The following is a 19,265-nucleotide window of genomic DNA, read 5'->3' as shown; positions in this document are numbered from 1 at the left end:
ATCAAGCTTTGGAGTCTGTAAGGTGGGGCATATTTAATGAAAACAAGTTATGAGCTATTTCTGGAGACTTTCTAAGTGACAAGCAAGCAAACCATAGCCTACACTCAGCATAGGACCCCAGAGACCAGGACTGGAGCGGGTAGAGGAGTTCTGCTAGAATAAGCCGTGGAGCCAAATGGCAAGCAGACTTTCAAGATAAACCTCACCCCTTCCCATACAAAGTGGCACCAACCAGTGAAAAGCTCCCTCCTGGTCTATTGGGTTATTAAATCAAATCACAAGTGGGTAGAAAGGAAGAGGGCGCTGGTGAAGTCCGGTGAAGTCGCTGTTTGTTTCCCAGCCTCACCTGCAAGTCTACACAACTTGCCAAAATAAACCATGTTAGCAAAACCGTCCTCTTAACAGCTAGATGCTAAATCCTACAGCTCTTGCATCCTGAAAAGCGTGTTGCTTTCAAAATAAGCTAAGGAGCCTGAGGGGTCTTGGGAGGAGTGGGGGAGGATGTTAGGGGAGTGAGAAGTTTGATAAAGCTCATTTACTACACTGCTAATTTTTGAAAACCTGGGAAAAGCAACTGTCACTGCTAACAGCCCCACTGCCCACTTTCCAGCTAAATGGAATGCTTCACTTTGCAAACAAATCTGGTCTGAGGGGAAGCAGAGGGAGAATTTAATGAAAAGAGCTTACTTTTTGAAGGTAAATGAATTCTTCTGAGGTACCATTGAACAAATGATTTCACCTGCAAGGCAAGTCTCTTAATGCACTAACCCCCAGTCACCTGAGATTAGCTTGCTTCTGTGAGGGTCAGGCCTCCTAAAGAGCGAGTCCCATTGGGAAAACATCTTTTGTTTGCCCTTATAAAGGCGCACAAAAGAAGCTGGTGGAAAGCAGTCACCACTGAACCTTGGTGTCTGACCCCAACCAACCGGAATCTGAAAGCTGACATTGTCAAGGTCACTGAAACTAAGAGCCGACCCATTTCAATAAGTTGCAATCTGGTAATTAGTACATTTCTATAACTCTGGCTTCTGTTTTCACCGCCCTCAAGTGAAGTCAAGAGCATGAAGGATGAGGATGAGGTTGGTGACCACAGCTTGAGATGGACTTCTTAGCGTGTGTCTTCCTCTCAGTTAATGGTGGACTTGGTCCAGAGAAAGAATGCACTATGAAGATCAAATCATGTGGATACAAAATGGGCCAACAAAAACACCTGAACCTCATAGGCCCACTTTTGGGATACTTAAGACACAGAAGAGCATTTAATTACCAGACACGCAGTGAACAAGCTAAGCCTTGAGAAGTCAGTAGGAATTTTATTAAGATTTGGAGATGATGTGCACGGCCCTAATAAGATGTTGGGATACTTTAAAAATGCCAAAGTTTAGAAATTTAAATTCTACACTCACAAAGGAGCAGAGATTACCTACATTAACACAGGTGTCAATCACACAGTTGGATTTAAAATATGTAAAGGTTATGACCCTGATCAAAAATTAAGAAAAACAATACAAAATAAACACTGCACTGAAAACACATGAACATACAAACAAAAAAGAAAACCAGAAAGTCTAAATAATTGCTTTAAGGAAATTTGCTTTCTCATCAAGTTTTTCTAAAGTATCATTTTAAAATAAAAACTAGAAACATAAAAGGCAAAACAAGACAGTTGCAACTGACCAGCCGGACTGAGGAACAGCAGGCTGACCCATTCATTATGTGCTTCATTCAATCTGAGGCTTCTGGGGTGAACGCTTTAGGTTTCATAGCCTTCACTGAGAAATTAAAGGACATTATAAGGCAGTTTCCAGAGGAGATGCATTTTCCTACTTCTGAATTATAGCTGAATTCAAGGGTACTGGGTAGAATGTTGACGGTAGCCGCTGCTGCTATCCTTAAAAAGAGCATTTAATATTTTTGGTGTGAACCTAGCCTTTAACAGCTGAGCCATCTCTCCAGCCCTAATCCCAGAGCCTGGGAGGCAGAGCCAAGCCGATCTCTGTGAGTTCAAGGCCAACCTGGTCTACAAGAGCTAGTTCCAGGACAGGCTCCAAAGTTACAAAGAAACCCTGTCTCAAAAAAACAAAAAAGAAAAAAGAAAAAAAAAGAACATTCAATAATTTTCCCATAACAACTAATATAAAATTGAAGTAAGTCGGCTTGAAAAATCTCCTCTCACCTCCCTGCCCCCAAACCTGTGCTTGGACCGTTCCCTCAGGCCTTTCTACTGAACAAACTGCTTTGAAAACCAAGTGACAAGGACTAAAAGATTAAATCAGCATGAAGCTTGAGCTGAACGCGTAGCATGTTCTTTGCTGAACCTGGGAAGCTATGAACAGGACATCAGTAGCTGCTACCTTGACAGGAGAGAAATGACTCCGGGGAAGCATTAGTAAGGATGGCTTAAGCCCTTAAGAAAACCATGTGTTGGCCAACGCATCGTTAATAAAACTGAGGGGGAGAGAGAGGTCACACACTAAAGTTATAATAAAATTATGGTCCCAAAATGTTGCTAAATTATGGTCCCAAAATGTTGCCAAAGTACCTTGGCTTAGGAGTTCAAGGGTTTGGGACAGAGGGCCTTCATTGTCTTAAATGTTTTAGGTAGAAATCAGGTTATACAAAGTGAAACGAAATCGGGATTTCCTCAGAAACTGGTGAGACTCACTGAAAACTAGGCTTGAGAGACTCTGGCTAGGAACACCTCAGCAGATCACTGCCTCATCCTGTCTCCCCTTTCCTCACCAAACAATCTCCTTTTTTTTTTTTTTAACATTTTAGAGGTAAACATTGCTGGATTGAATAACCTTATATTTTCTGAATGCTTCGATCTGAGCAGCCTACTACACAGCATGTGGATTCGCAGTCAGCATTTTCAAGGGGTCTTTTGAAGAACGAAAAGGCAAAGGTAACCGGAAACTTCCATAGAACTTTAAGGTACACAAGGATGTTCACCATCTTCCGGACCGCAAGATTATGCACAAGATTTGGTTAAACATTGCACACCTTAAACTTCTGACTTCTCACGGTTTTTATCCATATATGTTAATTTTTGTCACCTTAGGGCCCTGCAAACATCTTTCCTAAAGCCAGGCACTTTTCCCACCGGTAAGAGTCACAGACATGAAGGCTTGCTCTGTCACTGGTCAGGAGCCGCTGAGCGCAAAGGTGAATGGGACCCTCCCACTCAGACCTGGGCTCTTCTTCACCTAGAGTTCATCTCTAGCTGTCATTTTCTGAATTGTGCCAGTTTGCACCACGTGGTAACCCTCATACTGTACACACTGTCCATCAGTTCTAATTAGGCACTCCCGCAAGTCATCCTGAGTTCCTCTGGGGCGTGCCGACGGCCTTCTAAGGCTGGGTCATTTTTGTTGCTGTGGCTTTATTTCTTTCACTCTGAAAGAGAATGTGTGCAGAGTGTAAGATTTGTGCCGGGTAGAGGCAGAAGATCATTGAGAGCAAATATTGTTTGTTTGCACACCTGGGCCTCGGCGTGAGATTTCTTCTCTTTCCCAGGCTCACCTTTGGAGAGGAAAGCTGGCTGGTACCGTGGCTTCTAGAGGCCTTCAGTGGAAGTTCTGGCATCACGCATGATGGAGTTAGCGGGAAGGAAATCGATCCACTGTACTATTACACACCCTAAGCCTTCACCTTTCCCCTTCTCACCAGTTACATTGATGAAGAGAAAAGTCAGGCTCTCCAGGAAGTTCAGCCAGGACCCGAAGTTCTGTATGGCCGCTGGAGGCTGAGGCCAGCTTCAGGGGCCGGCCGCATGGGATCCTCAGCTAGCAGGCTTGTTCCCAAGGCCATGCAGGTCCCTATTAAGTCACTGTAGTGTGTTCAGCTATTGTGAATTTAATGTCAAGAGCTCACTTCCAATTCCCGCTCTCTGCTCCCACTGAGATCTCTTAAAGATCTCGACCCGTTCCCATTTCTCCACATGCTGAACCTCCTCTTTTCCGATCCCCAGACTCTGCGCCCCTACGCGGCCGAGTGACCCCATTTCACGTTAAATATGCCAAGCAGTCGCCCTAAGGACCTGAGTGCGCTAATCAGAACCGTCTGTCCTTGCAAGCTTCACCTAGGCTGCGGCGCGGCGTTGGAAGATCTAGAAGCGCGGTGGGCTGGAATTTGGGACCTGAAACCGCAGTCCGGGCTAGGGGTGGTGCCACCAGGTGCACGCTCGCGCAGGGAGGGGCGAGGCGGGGCGGGGCCGGTGGGAAGGACGCCCCCTGGTGCCCCTGCTGCGGGCGATCTGCAGCAGGAGCTGGAGGGAGGCGACCTCAGGGGTCGGATCTTGAAGTTCCTCCAATGCCTGAGGTGACCAGTGGGGTCTGCCAGCTCCGGGGCCGCGCGGGGCCCTTGGACGCTGCTCCAGGGCAAAGGGGACGGTGGAATGAAGCACCGTCACGACAGAAAACAAAGTCAGCAGGTCACCTGGCAGGTTCTAAGTGAATTACGCAACGAAAGCCCCCACACAAACGCCCCCCTCCCCCACCAAGTTCCAAGGAAGCCGGTTCCAGTGTAAGGGCGGGCAGGGATCGAGTCAGCAGCTCTTCTAATGTGGTAAAGACTTTGCTGAACTCCTCGAGGGCGATTCTTCCTCCCATTCTTCAAGTAATAGAATCAACTCTCTGGGGGTAGGGACCTATAAACGGAGAGATGCCAAGCTAGATCCAAACCCTTATAAGGTCCTGGGCCTGGTCTAAAGCAAAACCTAATTTAGGGACTCTCCTCACAATCAAGTCCACTCCCCTCCTATGCCTTCTTAGCACAGTGTTTCAAGCAGGAGTCTGAAGGGTTAAAGCCATCATGGTGCCTTGTTTTCCATGCTGACATTTGTGGCACTTGGACTATTTTGCTAACTAGGTATATGCAATTCACAGAATTTCACGGTAAATTCCCCAGACCAAATATTTGGCTGAACAAATAAACAACATTATCCATTCCTGAAAATAAGCCAGTGGAAGGGGTGGGGGTGGGGAGAGCTTGTTTGAATATAACCTGAACTCAACAGACACCAGGCTAGGGCCATTGGAACCGGAGATCCGGGTCTTTCTTTCAATGACCCAGACTTCTCAAGACAGTTTCTCAAGACCAGGCAAAGCAAAATGAGGTCTCCCAAAGGGGAACCCACAATGGACTTGCCTCAAATGCTTGATTCAGGCCCCATACTTCTCATCGAGGGGGCAGTGGCTAGGGAGGGTGGAGCAAAAGGAAAGAAACCTCCTAGGAAGGAGTTAGGAGCTACGGAGTCTGGTTGCCTTTGCCCGGGGCTCTGATCTCCTCTCTCCACCTGTGCTCTCCAGGGAGCTGGGGCTTTGGCAACCACTCCACTTCTATTTATATTGGTTCCCACTAAGCTGCTCCTTGTGCAGGACTGTAGAGCTTCAATAATTAAACACAAAAATGAGTCCTGGTTTATCCACTGGACTCCCAGGAGCATATGCAACACTACGTGTGAAAGAATTCAGGATGTGCACACGTGACACAGAGAAAGCAAGCTGCCCCTGTGTTGTGTGCTTGACATCACCCAGAGCTTCACCTTCAAAGACAAATGTAGAAAGGCGCTTCACCTGGCCCTTGCCAGAGGATAAAGACCTCCACTGTTTCTACCCCAAATCCAGTCAAGCCTGCCAGAGCCTCAGAAGACCAGGACTTAATGAGCTGAGTAATGAGGACAGACCAAGGTATGTCTGTCCATTCTTTCCCTTGTTTCTTCCTGTCCTTATCCTTAGCTTATCCACCTCTAAGCACACTGAGGTCTTCTCCCCATCTTCCCCCACACCCCTTTTACTTAAAGACAAGGTCTTATGTCTTCCTGACCCAGACTGTTCAGAAACCTTGCTACGTAACTGCGCATGACCTTGAACTTCTGATCCTTTAGCCTCTACCTCTGGGAGAGCTAAGATTACAGGCATGTGCATCACCTCCACCACCATGCCCGGCCTCAAGTCTGGGATCATCTCAATGTTTCCTGCAAGCCCTTGGCCCATGGGGCTCCAGCTAAGGTCATTCTTTTTCCTGTGCCACCAAATTAGTCCTTTCTCCTTGAAGAACCCCTTCTGCAAATTTCAGGTCCACTGGACAGATCATATTCTGTCTTGTTTCGGAGGGTGGTAGAGGAGACGGTGGAAAAACAGAAGTCAAGAGATTCTTGACTCAGCAGACTCGTAACACTTTCATGGGGCCCACTTAAAAACTCTGGCCCTTCAGTGTCTCATCCAATTGCCATGGGGCCCACTTAAAAACTCTGGCCCTTCAGTGTCTCATCCAATTGCCATGTCCCTTCCCACAGCACAATGTTAGGGTTCTGAACTTGAGAAAAGCCTTCCTTCCTGTGAAGAATGTGGAGCAAAGGTAACCAATCACTGAGCATTGGAGAATCCTACATTTTCTCTGAGTGCTTACAAAGCTTTTCACAGCAGGGCCCATTGTTTGTTCTACTGGATAAGATCCAGTTCAAAAAAAGAAAGACAGCTTTAATCCCAGCACTCGGGAGGTGGAGGCAGGAGGATTGAGGCCAGCCTGGTCCAGAGCAAGCTCCAGGACAGCCAGGACTGCGTAGCAAGTCTCTGTCTGGATGGGAGAGGGGACAAAAAACAAGTTCCTATTTGAAAGGAGACACACATATACATCCACATTCATGAGTGTGTGGATGGATTTGGTTCAATAATACATAGATGCCTGCCGGGGCTGGGGACACTGGAGTTGAGACCTTTTTCTCACACTGGGACGCAGCTCTGACACACTCAACAGGTGGGCAAGGCCAAGCTGTGCCAGGGATCCCAAGTTGAAGTCTTTCAATCCTGACTAGTCCTTTCATCCCACTGTTTCTGCAGGGCATGTGTCATCCATATGGGGGAGGGTACTGCATCTTTGTTAACATCTTTGTTAACATTAAATACAAACGGCCAGCAACTCATCCCGACAATTGCCATGTCTCTCTGCTTTCACTGTGCTCCTGTCCCTACAATTTAGCCACCTCCAGTTACCACCTGACTTCCGCCCTGTCCTCTGCCCCATCTCAAGAGAAAGGAATGGAACAGGAAATTAGATGAAAAGGCCGTAGTCTATCTTTAAAATAATGACTTATTTTATTTTCTTTTAATATGTAGTTATAAATATATTTTGTCAAAATATATGATCAATATGGTCAAAACATTTGCACGTAAAGTCATAAATAAGGTCAAGGTGAATGTTTAGGTTTTTTTCTTTTTTTTTCTTTTTTTTCTTAAAGATAAAAGTCCAGCTATAAGGAAGCAGTCTGTGTGGTCTGTGAGTGGTTGGATGGGAACGTGTGTGTGTGTGTGTGTGTGTGTGTGTCCTCAGGGATGCCTGATTTCAGCGGCACCCACATCCCTCTACCACCATCTCCTGATAATTTTTCAGAACCACCTTGTCATACTCATCCAGGTAGAGCATGGAGATAGCACTCAGTTCAGTGGGGACACAACAGGCCTTGGGAATGCTCGAGTTAACAGAATTGACCAGGGTCTGCACAATGGCATGGTTGGTTGAGTTGAGGTGATCCGCCAGGGGAAAGGGACAGTCCCCATGGCAGTAGAAGGCCTGGTAGCCCGGTGGGGCCACAATCCAGTCGTTCCAGCCCACGTCACTGAAGTCGACATAGAGTGAATGGCGACGGCAGTTCTTATTCTTCTTCCTGGACCGCTGTGGGTGATGCTTGGGACTACGCTTGGCCCTCCGGCGGCGGGTCAAGGTATGGCCCCGGCCATCATGGCCAAAAGTGACCAGGAGGGGCCGGAGCTGGGCCCAATCTCCACTCCCTTGAGGTAACGATCGGCTAATCCTGACATGCTGGCCCTGGTGGGTCCGTGTCTGGTGGAGGTGAGTCACCTCAATGGCTAGCCCATAATTGGGCTGCTTTTCCCGGGTCCAGCGAAGGACTGCAGGGCTCACATCGAAAGTTTCCCACCGTGTCACATTGTGGTGGACTAATCTGGTGTCCAGTAGTCGTGTGATGAGGTGTCCAGGCTCTATTTCTGCTGGGGGTTTCATAACCTCATAAATGTTTATCCGGTGGAAGCCCCGTTCCCAGTCAGGACCCTGGTCCACCTGCTCCCGAAACAGCCGGAGCTCTGCAGAGGAGATCGCCTCATTCTCTGGGATGCTGCTGAGGTTGAAGACGAAACGAAAAGCAGAGTTCTCACTGGTCCCTGGAATGTTCTCCAGATGTTCTAGGCACGGTTGAAAAGGAAAAAGAAAAGGCCCATGAACTTTTCTGAGACAGAAAAGCAAAAGAAAAAAAAATTAAAAAAAATAGCGGAATTGGGTAAATTCTGATTATAGTGGAAGCCTAAGGGGAGGAAATAGCCGTGCCTTTTAATTTGGAGGAGCTGAGAAGTGGGGCAGCTTAGCAAACCAGCAACTTAGCTTGCATTTGTCAAGCACCAAAGACAGAAAGTATCTCCCAGCCTCCTTTAAATGCCTAATAATTTCCATGTGTCAACCCTTACTCCACCACCCTCGGGCTCCCCTTTTAAAACCCCCTCTTGGCTTTGTGTACAGTTTTCTTTACAAGTGGCTGTAAAGAAAAAGAGGGGCCACCCTCTCTCTCTCTCCACTTTCGAGTATGTTACCAAACATTTCCCCAGTGATCCTGGAAACACAGAGCATGCCTTGTTGATCATGTTACAGAAGGGAAAATAAATTCCAACACAGTAATGATGCTGGAGGATTAATAACTCAGATTTACTTTGGAAAAGAAACATCCGCTAGGAAACATTCAGATCGTATTACAAGGCCCCTATTGAATAAACCTGACAAACACACAGCTGTAATATTAAATTCAGTAGGTGCTTTGAATAAAACGGGCAGAAAACCCGGCTTTGATATAGCTAAAGCATACCACTGGGGCTAGTCCACGTCTGAGTGGTGTCATTCGCCTCTCCCCAAAGCTCCCCACACCCCTACCCCACCCCCGCCACGGGCTCCAGAAAAGTACCTTCAGGGGCCGCTCTGGAAATTTGGAGGTAAAGCAGCCCTGTTTCTCAGCCTCCTGGACTTGGAGCTTTGATGTAACCTGAACTCTTCTTCCCCTGGGGCTTCCACAGCCACTTCAGCACTCCCTGCCAGCTCCCAGCCCCTCAACCCCAACCCCAGGCCGCCAGGACCAGGAGCAGAAACTGACCTTCGTGATGGAAACTCCTCACGGTGTTGGCCCGGCTGGCTGGACGCTCGGGGTACTCCAGTCCGGCTCCCTGGTTCTGCTCTTCCTCCTCCTCTTCCCCAGACTGGAGTCGGTAAAGATCCCTCATGTAATCCGGGATGACGGCGCTCTTGCTCGGCTGCGGACGGCGGCGCAGCCCAAACATCTGGAGAAGTGTCGCCTCGAAGTCCCGCAGGAGCTCATGGCTCTGCCCTGAGCGGCGTCCTCCCGCGTGGCCCTGAATCTCGGCGACTTTTTTCTTCCCGGTCTCAGGTATCAAACTAGCATGGCTCGCGCCTCCTAGCAGGACTTGGCATAATAAAACGACCATCAGCATTCGGTTACCAGGAATCATGGTGTCTCTGGGGAGGGGGAGGGGGTGGAAGGTTAAAGAATAAATAAACACCGATCAATAGCGAGAAATAGATATGTCTCTGCATATGAATATAGGGGTAGCAACAGACGGTCAAGATGTAAAACAGGTCCGAAAGATCAAGTTTGTGTTTTCTCCCTCACACCCTCCCCCCCCACCACACACACACACCAGCTGCAGCCATGCACGGCCCGAAAGTAAGAATCGCCCTGTAATTACTTGGTCTAACTTGTTTACACTCAAATAACCCCAAATCAGATAGCCTCCATCCTGTCCCAACTGCTATCTGAGCCATGATCTCAGCGTGGCTTCTTCAAGGATAAACAGTTAACATCGAGGGGGTAACAGGGGGTGGGGGAGGGAGAATTAAAATGCCACCGCTCCTCTCTTCAGACCTTCAGCCCCCCCCTTCTCCTCCACCACCACCTCCCGCCCTTCCTCCGCCCTCCAGCCCAATTTCCAGAACTTCCAGCTGGTTAAGAGCAGGAGGGAGGGAGAACAGAGCAGCGCCGACCGGGCTTGGACAGGGCGGCAGAGTCCAGTGACTGAGAAAGGAGTCAGAGGGCTGCCCCCGTGACTTTTGATTTATTTCATTGTGGTCGATACGTTGAAAATGGTCAGTAAAGTCTTGCTCCCAGGGAAAGGGTGGGGGTGATTCCGAAGCGAACAGTCTTTTTGACATGAGGAGGCAAGGAACTGGCTTCCCAGTCGAGTGGGACCGGACGGGGGAGGGAGTGGTTAGTCCTCGAGAGACAGCCCAGACCTGCGGACCTTTCGTCTCTTTGGTCCCCTCGAGCTCCCCCTTTCTTGCAAGGCAGCGGATCTGAGAAGACAGTGGGTGCGCTTTAAAAGGCACCCGCACGCTTCGTGCGTCTGACTTGCAGAGGCCAGGAAGAGAGCGACAGCGCTGCCTGAGAGCAGAGCGTGGACACTGGAAAGGAAATTCGACGGGAGGGACAGACAGCGATCAGGGATGGGAGAACAGAGTGAAATTCCGAAAAGGGGAAAGAAGAGGTGTCTACTCACTGACAGAAAACAAGGCATATAATAACAGTCCATGATTCTTGGGAGCCAATCTTGAACAAACTTGCTGAAAAGGCTCAGAGAAGCTGCGGCAGTGCGTTGCTCGGAATGGCACTACGGAATGGCTCCTAAAATGAATATTTGAATATAATGAGACTCTGGAGCAGACAGGCTCTGTTTTTCTTCCAGCCCCTTGGAGTCACGTGGACCCAGAGGCCCCGCCCCGCTCACCGAGGAGCCCGCCCGCCCCTCCTCCATCCTCCCACCCCGGCTGGGTCCAGCCCCTGCGAGCGAAGCCAACCTCCGCGCCCGCAGCTGGAGCCCCAGCCGTCTGGGAGTCGTCCCCGCCTGCTCTGCGGAGCCCACGGCGGGACACCCGCCGCTAGCGCGATCCGCGATCGTAGGCGCTGCGCTCAGGGGACCTGGAACACGTCTATACCTGCGGTGCTCAGTGCCATCTGGCCAGACCGGGACGCTGATTATCTGAAGCTGGAGGATCAGGGTGCAAGGAAGACGCTGCACTTTGCAGCGCCGACACAGCTTAAATGTGGCCGGGAGAGGGACCGCAGAGACAGCTTTCCAAAGCCCCACGACAGAGTTACTTGAAAAGGAAAGCGCGTGGCGACCCTCCAAGCGCGCGCGCACACACACGCAAACACACTTGCATACTCCGGCGCTTCCTCCACAGGGTCTCCGAGAGGCCAAATAATGCTTCTAGCTACAGGCATCCGACCCCTAGCGGATCTAGCTCCCAGCCAAAAGTAGCTGACCCCCTTCAGCAACGCAGACCTGCCGCGGGGGTGTCAGGGTGTGAGCGGTGTGGGAAAGTTAGAGGGAGCGGCTACTGAAGCACTCTCTAATAGCACCGCCAGAGTTCCCGCACGGTGTCGGCCGACCGCAGCGTCCGCTCCAGCCAAGCAGATCCTTCAGAAACCGGTCGGCGGTGCCATTCAAGGCGGAGGGGCGGACGTCTGGGCTTCTAGCTCCAGACAGATTCCAAAACAGGCGTCACCGAAGAAAGAGCGCATCCCATTTTCAGATCTCGGAGTTCCAAAGGCTTTACAACTCCGACCCGGCGCGGAAAGGAAACCCCAGCGCGATCCCAAGAGTCTACAAAACCGGGAAAAGCTTTCGGCCTGCTCTCGACCTCTGCGAACGAGTCCCTCTCTCTCCGGCTTGGCTTACTTTTTAAACCACCACCCCCAGCCCCCCCACACACACCCCGCACGCCACTTCCTTCCCCCACCCCTTTCCTCCTTTGCACCAGCTACAGAATCGCAGCAAAGATTCCTTCTTGAAGTTCACCAAAACAGCCCAGGCGATGACTAGGGTGACCTGACTATTCTAAGATGCCACACGCGTAGGCCTGTTCGAACCTCGGGAAGCGCAACTCTCCTGTTCGGGCAGGTCGTAGCGCGAGTCCAACCGAGGACCCGAGTCCGAGGACTCCCGCCCCAGAGTCCGCTCCACCCGACCTCTTTGCGGAGGCCGTTCTGTTTCTCGCTTAGGGAACCCGACGTGCCTGGTTGGTTTCCTTACTACCCCCCCCCCCCAGAAACTCGGTTTTCGGGATGTGGGGGTCACTTGCGGGAAACCTTTGAGAAAGAAACGTAAAGGATAGAGTCATGTCCTTCCTGGTGGCCCTAGCTGCCTGGCGCCAACCCACACCGCTGGCCTGGGTGCGGAGGACGCGGGCGCCCCTGAGCGACAGCCGCTCTCACCACCAACCACACAGCTTTTTGAGCCGATTTCACCCTTCCGACCGGCGTTGCTGGTGGGACGAACTGAGAACAGGCTGGAGGGAGCAAATAGCTTACTGTTGATTTATTTATTTGATTTTTAGGGGGAAAGGAGATAGAGGTGCTGGTGACTGGCTCATGCGGAACAAGGAGAGAGTGGAAGGGGCGGACGATGGAGATCCCAGGACAATCCTGCCCTTGGGACTCTCTGGCAAAGAAGCCCTCCCGACGTTAAAACCAAGAAAAAAGGCGAAGGAATTGTTTCAATTTCAAGTTCACAAGGATTCCTCTCTAATCACGCTTTCCTCCCCTGGTTTTTTAATTTAAAAAAAATTAACCAAAGAAAATTTTCATCTCCCGGACTTAATGGGGATGGTGCAGCTCGTGGTAGGCAATTAGGCTTCACTTTCTTAAGGCTTCACTTTCTTCCCAGAATCTTCTCCAAAATGTAATTGATAGCCTCAGTTTACTGAATATGTCCCTATTGGTGTGAGTCAGCTTCTCACAAAACCTTCAGTTCATAAACCCAGATACTCAAAACCATCAATCACAGCCTTGGCGGGAAACTTTCTGAGTCTCGGGGGTCCAATTCTGCTGGGTAAGTGTTTGTTAGGACCCCGAAATTCCGGACTCTTTGGGGGTTGATTTAGGACATCGGGAGTCAAGAAGCTCTTCATTTGCCTTGCCGGCTCCTCCCCATCAGACACAACACGGTAGAAGACCGACACAGGTAGCCTGTTGGCATCCCCGCCATGGTCCGTAGAACCTTAACCTTACATACCCTCCCCAGTGTGTGTGTGTGTGTGTGTGTGTGTGTGTGTGTGTGTGTGTGTGTGAGAGAGAGAGAGAGAGAGAGAGAGAGAGAGAGAGAGAGAGAGAGAGAGAGGAGATGTACAGAGAGAAAGACACAGAGAGACAGAAAGCAGGATGCATGGGTGCCTACGTCTAAGAAAATAGCTCCTAGAGGTGGGTTCGAATTCTGTAGCTGCAGTTAAGCTCTCGGGGGCACCCCACTCAGGGAATCAAGTTAGGTGGCACTCCCCTCGACGAAGCCCCTCTATCCCAGGTCGCGCTTTAGAGCGAAGCAGGACTAACGTCTCTTGCAGAACTAGCTCTGGCTAAGTTTTCTCTCCCGTTGTCGCAGTCCCTCAGTTCCCTACTTGTGGTGAAACAGAGTTGATTCCCTCCTCTCCTTCCCTTTAGGTCCCAGGGGATCAAAACCCCCAGGCCAGCGGCAAACCTTCATCCCAAACCCACAGTCCTTCCAAATGACCTCCTACCAAAGCCTTTTCTCGATTCCGCCTCTCCAAGCCCGCACCTCCTCAAAATGAGATGGGTAGCCGTAGTAACATATATGGAGGAGCCTTTCAGCTCCATCAAGCCCATCTGCAACACCACTGTTGGAGAAGGAAGGAGAAACAGACCACCTTTTGCCTCGGTTACAGCCTGAAACCCCCACCAACTTCTCCACTACTGATAACACCTCGAAAACCCTCGCCAGATTATCCAACTCACCATAGGTTGCTGAAGAAGCGGTCTCGCCAGCAGCTGCTCCTGGGGACCTCTAGACAGCTGCAGGGAACCTGGGCGAGGGCCAGAGACTGGGTCGCTGCAGACTCCAGACGGCTCGGATGCGAATCCCATCAGGGACGGAGACCAGATACTTAGGCTGGGTAGCAGTGCCGTCTTTGGCTAGGGTCCCCTCGGCTCGGACGCCGAACTCACCTAGCTTCCGGGCCAGGCCTCGCGCTCCTACCTTCCCACCCTCCAACACCACCCTCTCACGTCTACTTCTTCCTTCTCTTTCCCTCCCTCTCTTTCTTTCCTTCCTCCTCAGTCTTCCCCAGCAGCCCCTCCCTTCTTCCCTCCTCCCTTAATCGCCTCCCCTTCTCGGGATGGGAGCCCCGCCCACATCCTCCCATCCAGCCACCGGGCCTTGCCTCGCCTGGCAGGCCTGGGTCTGGAAGCCTACACAACGCCCCAGCCCTCAGTTGCCACTTTGGCTGGGACACCAATGCCTCCAGCTCGGGAAGCGGCTGGGCTCACCTGGGGACCATGTGCAAGAGGTACTAGAAAGCATGCACCAACTAGTCTCTGTACCTTCCAAAAATACCCATGGGAGTCTGGGCTTCCCTGAGTTTGGAGTAACTGCTGCCCAAACTGGTGATTAAAACACTGAGTAATCACCATTTACCCCGAGTAATTAGAGATAATGAAACACCTCTAAAATCAGGTTATGGAGAGGAGCGCTGTGGGATTGGTTTAAAGGGTGGCCTTCCGTAAACTGTTAAAGGATTCCCAAACGTTGAGAAAAAAGCTGTGAACAGGGCTCTGTGCCCAAAGGAGATACTTCTTTCTTCAACTATTAGGTGCTGAGTTTCCTCTCTAAACGTTTCTTACGGTGCCTCTCCCGGAAACTCTTGATGCAGACACTCTGAAATACAGCGCCCCCCCCCCCCAACTGGGTGCCTACCATCAGTTCCCCGTGCCCTTTCAGAGGACAGAGGTGACTTGCAGGCCTTTTAGCAGGCACACAGGTCTAGGCCGTGTTTAACGATTTAAAGTGTGTTTATAACTCTGAAGCCCCGCCCCACTTATTTTTGTGTTTGATTGGGGCCTTCGAGGAAGGTCGAAGCAGCTGCCTTTCAGGCCCTGTAGAAAAGAGAAAAAGTAGAAAAGAGAAAAGGTGCCCTTTGGTCTGTTTTTAAAAGGAGATGAGGAATTGATACTTTCATAATAATAACAGTAAGAACCAGGGCTGGTAATCTGTACTCGCTGGGAGGTGGAATGTGGCAGCTTTTAGGCCTTCCCAAACAGGAACTAATTTCACACACTGCCTCTGACGGAGGTGTGAGGGAACTATCAGTTTTATCTCTGTTTTACAAACAAGGATGGGGAAGGACTGCCAGGTTAAGAGCACTTGCCCCCAGGTCTGGAGGAAATAACAGCCTCTGCTTTGGAGCTCTCAGCTAAGGCTGCAGGGTAGGGGTGAGGCCAGCAGCTCTGAGCACCAGGTAGCTCCCAAAGGGGTGGAAGATGGCAATTTCCGGTTCTTGGCTTCCGCTCCCTAAGATGGGTGTTGTACTCCTCTGTCACAAGATCGTGACCTAGTTCAGCTCCTCTGACCTCTGCACTTAAACACCTTCAGCATTTAGAAAACAGGAACCAGTTCCTGTATTCTCCGGACCAGAGACAAAGGGTGGGAAGGAATGTCAGGTCTCAGGAAGGACTGTTAGAGAGGAAGACAACACCCTGACCCTCCCTGGCCTGGAGCAAACCCTATGCCCCTGGTCAAGTCCTTTCATTCCAGTAGTTACCAACTTTCTCATTCACAGAACAAAAGGGTCAGGTCAGATAATCTCCGTGATTCCTTTCTATTAGAAGACAATGTTATTGTAATTTTAGTGAACATCTACCTCCCTGCGTTTGAAATCATTTCTAAGTATACCTTCTCTCAAAACCTCTGATTAATGAAGGTAGGGCAATAACACCATCCAGAAAAGATGACTGAGAACAGGACCCACAGCTGCTAACACAGCCAAAATCACAATTAATTATTTAAAATAACAACACAAAATTAAAAGTCCATTACATGGTTACTAATGTCTCTCCTGGGGCATCAGGCTCTGGGCAGAGTGAAAGACAGGTTCAGTACTCACTGAGGCCCCTACGTCAATCATTATTGCTTCCATGGTTAACACAAGGTTTTCTTTAATATTTAAACTCACAAACGGCAGTGATTCGCTGGACTTCAGCATTAATGAATTGTGTGGGCTTTTTTTTTCCCTCCTAAACGTTGTTGGACAGCTATTATCTCAGTTTGCTGAAACCCAGACAACAAATTGGCCGTCGGTCTGGGAAACCCTGCCTGGGAGTTTTTGATTAAGTCACCAGACAAACCTTATTTAGAAACTAATACGAATTTCTAGGTGAGTGATGGGAAAACTCAGCTGCAATTTCTTGGGACAGCTGGACTTCTTTTCTGCCATTTTAGATAAAACTACCTATTAGGTGCTAGGTAAGGTGGTGCATGCCTTTAGTCCCAACACTGGGTGGAGGGGTGTGTAGTCAGAGGCAGACAGATTTCTGGGAGTCCAAGGTCAGTTTGGTTTACCTGGTGAGTTCTAGGACACCCAGGATAATGTAGAGAAACTGTCTCAAAACAACCTATCCATCACCAACTTCCATGACCCAATTCTCCTTGACTGGGCACTATGCCAAACAACAAATTACTTTTGTTTTTGTTTGGGGGGGTTGTTTGTTTGTTTGGCTTTGTTGTTTTTGAAACAAGGTGTCACTGGGTAGTCCAGGCTATGCTGAATTAAAGATCTTTTCTGGCCTCAGCTAAGATTGCATATATACACCACCATGCCTGGCCAGAACTGATAGATGCTGCTAAAAAAAATAAAAAATAAATAAAAAATAAAAAATAGATACAAAGACATTCCTAAATAAATAAGGGATTTTTGTTGTTGTTGTTGTGTTGTTGAAGCTTTATAAGCAATTGTAGTATGATCGGAACACACCAAGTAGGTCTGTACCAGCAAAGAGAGTTCCTTTTTGTTTGGCCGTCTTGGAACTTGATCTGTAGACAGGCTGGCCTCAAATTTACAGAGATCTGCCTGCCTGTTACACAGAGAAATCCTATGTTGAATATCCTGCTCCCTCCATCACACACACACACACACACACACACACACACACACACACACACACACACACCCCAAAACCTAGATGGTTGGTTTTCTTGCATGAATATTACCATATTTTCTCATTTGCTCTCTAGCCCTCATAAAAACCCACATCAAATCCCTTTTCTGCAGATGAGAATGTAAAACTTAGAAGATTGTGTAAATTCTTAAGGTCACAGAGCTTATAAGTGCTCCCAAATCCTGACCAGGTCAATCAGCCTCTTCCTCCACAAGCCTTGAACAGGTCCTGCAGGAATGTGGATGCCTGTGACCACAACTTCAGCTAAACAAGACTTGTCCAGAAGGTGCATCTGACCTGCAGCCTGTGGGCTGCATGCATCCAGGGTGATAAGACTTGTCCCAAAGGGTGCATTCTACCTGCAGCCTGTGGGCTGCATACACCCAGGGTGATTAGACTTGTCCCAGAGGGTGCATTCTACCTGCAGCCTGTGGGGTGCATGCATCCAGGGCAACTATGAGCACAGCAAAACAAAAGATCATAAACTTGCATAAAATATTATGGGATTTCCCCTTGCATTTTTTTTCCCTTTATCCTACTTTGATTATGTGATTCTCAAACAAGAACATTGCAGGTAACAACACCATGACACAGTCTCAAAAAATGGACAGGTCTGTAGGATTTTTCCAGGTCAAAGCAACAGTTGCTACACTGTTCCTGTAGCCACTGGTGATATCAGACCTACAGAATTCCCCCCAACTCAGCTTCAGTTGCTGGGATTGTAGGCATAAATCACACTGCCTGGCTCGCAAGTTCTTAAATGACAGAACAAAACAGAGACTGAGAAAACCAAATTCCTCCTCACATACAGCCTGTCTCAGAACAAGACTCCCCTGCAGCATTGCCGGAAAACAGGCTGTGGTCTTGAGAAAGAACTCAAGGTTTCCTCATAAGAATGTAGGGACCAGCAAGTTCCTTACAAGTTTCTCAGGCCACAGTAAGCCGCTTGTTCTCCAGTGCCTCAGTTTCCCCCTTCATAGACTGAGGATAATTTTTATTTCATAGCGTTCTTATAAGCATTAAGTGAATTCATAAAATAAAATGTCAGGCACAACATGGCTCAATAAATATTGGCTTGTATTATTCCTTACAATGGCACTGAGTAACTGAACAAAAAGAACATAAAGAGGCACTTCGACATGAAGATTGATCTTGAGTTTTAAAAACGTATTGAAATTTACTAAAGGATATATGCATGTGTGCCAAAATCACCATGAAACTCATGAGTTCGTACAATTAATATGACAACAATCATAACTAAAAAGAAGCTGGAGAGAAGCTCTTGAAGGAAGGGGTCTGATCTCTCATATATACTTTGTCTTTCTGGCCTTGCAGACATCGAGGGTCCTTACTGAATAAAAGCTGTTGCTTGCATGACTAGCCCTCACTAAGTAACTCTTAAGACGGCATGTCCATGTAGATTTGATCTATGAATGTATCTCTGCTAAGATAATTCATAACTGTGAGTCATGCCTACCAAGAAGGACCAATGTCCAAAGGAGCCGCTTCTGATTTTCTGATTTTTAAGAATTCTCGGTTAAGGATTCTCTCTCTCTCTCTCTCTCTCTCTCTCTCTCTCTCTCTCTCTCTCCCATGAAAGTTGTTTCTGTTTTGTTTTCTTTTATTTGTTTGTTTGTTTCTGTTTCCTGGTCTGAAAAAATACATATTGAAGTGCTGGGAATTAAATCCAGGGTCTTGCACATGCTAGATGAGCACCCTACCTCTGAACTACATCCCTGGCCCCAAGGAGAGTTTAAATTCGGTTGTCCATTGTTTTTCTTCTCTCAACATTTAAGATCACTATCAACCTTGATTTACTTCAGTCAAAATAAATAACTAGGGCTGGACATATAACTCAGGAGATAAGTCTGGCATCTTCTAAGTTCTGGCTTTGATCCCCACCACCATAAGAAAGAAAGAAAAGAAAATGCAATAGTATTTCAGCCCTGTGCTTTATGGTTCTTTCTTAAAAATAACAAAACAAACAAACAAACACAAAAAACCCTTTAAAACAGCTGGTTGGTGGTGCATACCTTTAATCCCAGGCAGAGGCAGGTGGATGTCTGAGTTCAAGGACCAGTCTGGTCTACAGAATGAGTTCTAGGACAGCCAGAACTACACACAGAAATCCTGTCTTCAAAAACAAAACAAAACAAAAATGATAAGGAATTCTAACTTGAGCCCCAGGGATTTCAGACCTAAGACAAGACAAAATGTTAACATGTATACATTGATGACAGACAGGGTA

At 48.6% G+C, this 19,265-nt stretch overlaps 1 protein-coding gene and 1 long non-coding RNA gene across 4 annotated transcripts; both read right to left on the bottom strand.

Moving 5' to 3' along the window:
* Positions 1-1,293: 1,293 nt before the first annotated feature.
* Positions 1,294-4,146, bottom strand: LOC148120121 (uncharacterized). The gene is made up of 2 exons (XR_015739377.1): positions 3,482-4,146; positions 1,294-3,396 (listed from the first exon to the last, which is right to left on the bottom strand). It is a non-coding gene; the product is annotated as an uncharacterized LOC148120121 (long non-coding RNA).
* A 2,928-nt stretch (positions 4,147-7,074) lies between these two features.
* Bmp4 (bone morphogenetic protein 4) lies at positions 7,075-14,108 on the bottom strand. 3 transcript variants are annotated; one of them, XM_087911992.1, is made up of 4 exons: positions 13,823-14,108; positions 10,572-10,696; positions 9,155-9,534; positions 7,075-8,201 (listed from the first exon to the last, which is right to left on the bottom strand). In XM_087911992.1, the coding sequence occupies exons 3-4, from the start codon at positions 9,525-9,527 to the stop codon at positions 7,345-7,347; spliced, it is 1,230 nt and encodes a 409-aa protein (XP_087768118.1). In that variant the 5' UTR covers positions 9,528-9,534; positions 10,572-10,696; positions 13,823-14,108; the 3' UTR covers positions 7,075-7,344. The 3 variants fall into 3 exon arrangements, with proteins under 3 accessions (XP_087768118.1, XP_087768119.1, XP_087768120.1); XM_087911993.1 differs by lacking the exon at positions 13,823-14,108 and adding an exon at positions 11,008-11,269 and having other exon boundaries at positions 9,155-9,481; XM_087911994.1 differs by lacking the exons at positions 10,572-10,696; positions 13,823-14,108 and adding an exon at positions 9,765-9,895 and having other exon boundaries at positions 9,155-9,481.
* Positions 14,109-19,265: the final 5,157 nt, after the last annotated feature.

The sequence above is a fragment of the Myodes glareolus genome, chromosome 12 (genome assembly GCF_982192425.1).
Source record: "Myodes glareolus chromosome 12, mMyoGla1.1, whole genome shotgun sequence".
Taxonomy (NCBI): Eukaryota; Metazoa; Chordata; class Mammalia; order Rodentia; family Cricetidae; genus Myodes; species Myodes glareolus.
The sequence above is the reverse complement of the archived record's forward strand: the minus strand, read 5'-3'. Positions and strand labels throughout refer to the sequence as shown.

Excerpts from the sequence above, each read along its gene's own strand:
- Bmp4 (XM_087911994.1), bottom strand. The coding sequence starts at position 9,840 with ATGGCTCAGATAGCAGTTGGGACAGGATGGAGGCTATCTGATTTGGGG. Across the intron at positions 9,482-9,764 it reads GTGTAAACAAGTTAGACCAA|TCCTGCTAGGAGGCGCGAGC; the intron begins GTAATTACAGGG and ends TATTATGCCAAG. Across the intron at positions 8,202-9,154 it reads GAGGAGTTTCCATCACGAAG|AACATCTGGAGAACATTCCA; the intron begins GTCAGTTTCTGC and ends AACCGTGCCTAG.